At 53.4% G+C, this 2,055-nt stretch overlaps 1 protein-coding gene across 4 annotated transcripts in view; it reads left to right on the top strand.

The window, feature by feature from the left end:
* The first annotated feature begins 1,887 nt into the window (after positions 1-1,887).
* Positions 1,888-2,055, top strand: part of LOC114061759 (RING finger protein 151-like) — a 12,658-nt gene continuing 12,490 nt past the window's right edge. For 3 of the 4 annotated variants that reach the window (XM_027892526.1, XM_027892525.1, XM_027892527.1), the window contains exon 1: positions 1,888-1,999. Coding sequence is in view for 1 of the 4 variants with exons in the window: in XM_027892528.1 (XP_027748329.1) it covers positions 1,896-1,999 (104 nt within the window). In the remaining 3 variants the exon portion in view is untranslated. The remainder of the gene's footprint in view (positions 2,000-2,055) is intronic. The other variant, XM_027892528.1, reaches the window with a different exon arrangement.

Here is a 2,055-nt window from a genome sequence, read left to right on the forward strand (position 1 = left end):
CAGGAATATCTGTAGTGTGAACAGCTGATAGTCCCTGTGAACACTGGAAAGGAGACAAGAACCTTCCAGAGGAGCAGACTGCAAGTGCCAGCACTGAGCACAGCCAGCATCAAGTGCCATGTGAATCTGATCAAGTTCTCTACCCAACCCAACAACAGACGGTGACAACCCACGACTCTGCATGAGGACTGTCCACATTGTGGCTGAGCTGCTACACTAACCCTGCCCATGCACTTCCAGAGCTTGTCACATCTCCAGTGGAACAGGGGAGCTGTGCAGTTCATAAATTGCACATATCTGTGAATAAAATGTTTTGGTTTCCAAATTCGTTTGGGCATTGTGCTGTCTATTGGTCTTAAACCACAAAATCAGACTCATTAGGAAATTTGCAAAATAGTAAGAAATTTAAAGACACTGCCCTTGGTAAACCAGTAACTTCCCTCATGTTAAATTTTAGAATCTGTAAGAATATTTCCAGTATTATCCACTTGCACCTTGCACCACTTGCACAAAAACCTTTAGGGGGGTTGTGCTTTTAAAATGGAATACTGTTTCCAGCAATACATCTTCCTCTCTGTCTTCAAAGTATAAGCTTTTATAAAATATAATAAAAGCAAAAAATACAAAATATAATAATTAAAACAGACCATCACGGATGTGCAACAAATGACTGATCAGCCAAATCTTGTTTGTAGATGAGATCAGAGTGGATGTAGCAAGGTCAAGGAACAGCTCCACCTTACAGCTACATCAATTAACTTGCAATTATGCCCTTTCCTCACAGACACCACCTATACACTGAACCGTCCTGTACTTGCCTTACCCTTAGGTCTGGCTGCAGAGTAACAGCTGCAGAGAAACAGCTGCAAGCAAAGCAAAAAGCACAGCTCCTGCCTTTTATTAGCCACCTGGCCTGACCAAAGCCAGTGCACCATGAAACCACAGCCCAAACTGTCTCGGGAGTGCATCTGGTTTGGCAAGCACTGCATTTGGTAGTACTTTTGGTACATTAATAGTTGCATTACAATAAAACACACATAAGAAGAACGTTTCAGCATTGGGTTTTGTTCAAAAACCCAACTCGGTGTGCACAGAGCCCTGCTAAAAGCGCCTACATGAACCACCTCGGCCCAAACGTCACAGGCTGCTCTCCTGAGTGTTTGAAAAGGCACTCCCGGCACAGACGGTGAGGCAAACAGAGGTTGTGGGCAACTGCAAAGGTGTGACACAGGATCAGCTTTTAGTAATTTAAACTGAAGGCCGCGAGTGCATCGTCTTGAACATCCAAATCAGTGAAAAATAACTTCACATGATAAGTAGCTGTAAGGACTTTTCACAAGGACATGTAGTGGCAGGACAAGGGGGAACAGCTTCAAGAGGGTAAGTTTAGATTTGGTATTAGGGGAAAATTCTTTCCTGTTAGGGTGGTGAGGCACAGGTTGCCCAGAGAAACCGGGGATGCCCCATCCCTGCAACTGTCCAAGGCCAGGCTGGATGGGGCTCTGAGCAGTCTGGTCTAGTGAGAGGTGTCCCTACCCCCGGCAGGGCGTTGGAACTGGATGATCTTTAAGGTCCGTTCCACCGAGGCCCCCCGTGCTTGCCCCCAGTCCCTCGGTACCTCCGGTTCCGCCCCGGTCCCGCCGGTCCCGTCAGTTCCGCCGGAGCCGCTCGATTGTCCCGCCAGCCCCGCTGCGCCTGCGCCCTGCGCGGCCTCCCTCACCCCCCCCCCCCCCCCCCCCCCCCCCCCCCCCCCCCCGCCCGGGTGCGGCGGCGCTTCCCGCCGGGCGCGCGTGCGCGGGGCCACGCGGAGGGGCGGTGGGCGGGGCCCTGGGGAGGCCCTTCCCGCCCTTGGGAGGCGCTGAGCGCGCGTGCGTAGTGTTCTTGTACCACACGGCATGGCGAGGCGGGCGCGTGCCGCGCCGCCGCCGAGCGAGAGCGGCCGTAAAGGGAACCTGCGCTGTGCGACAGCGGTGGCGGCGGCAGTAGCAGCGGGCGGCGGGTGAGCGAGGGAGCGGGGACGGGGAGCGGGGACGGGGAGCGGGGACGGGGAGCGGG

The sequence above is a fragment of the Empidonax traillii genome, unplaced genomic scaffold (assembly GCF_003031625.1).
Source record: "Empidonax traillii isolate 1590-97213 ecotype Southwest subspecies unplaced genomic scaffold, ASM303162v1 scaffold355:size2308892, whole genome shotgun sequence".
Taxonomy (NCBI): domain Eukaryota; kingdom Metazoa; phylum Chordata; class Aves; order Passeriformes; family Tyrannidae; genus Empidonax; species Empidonax traillii.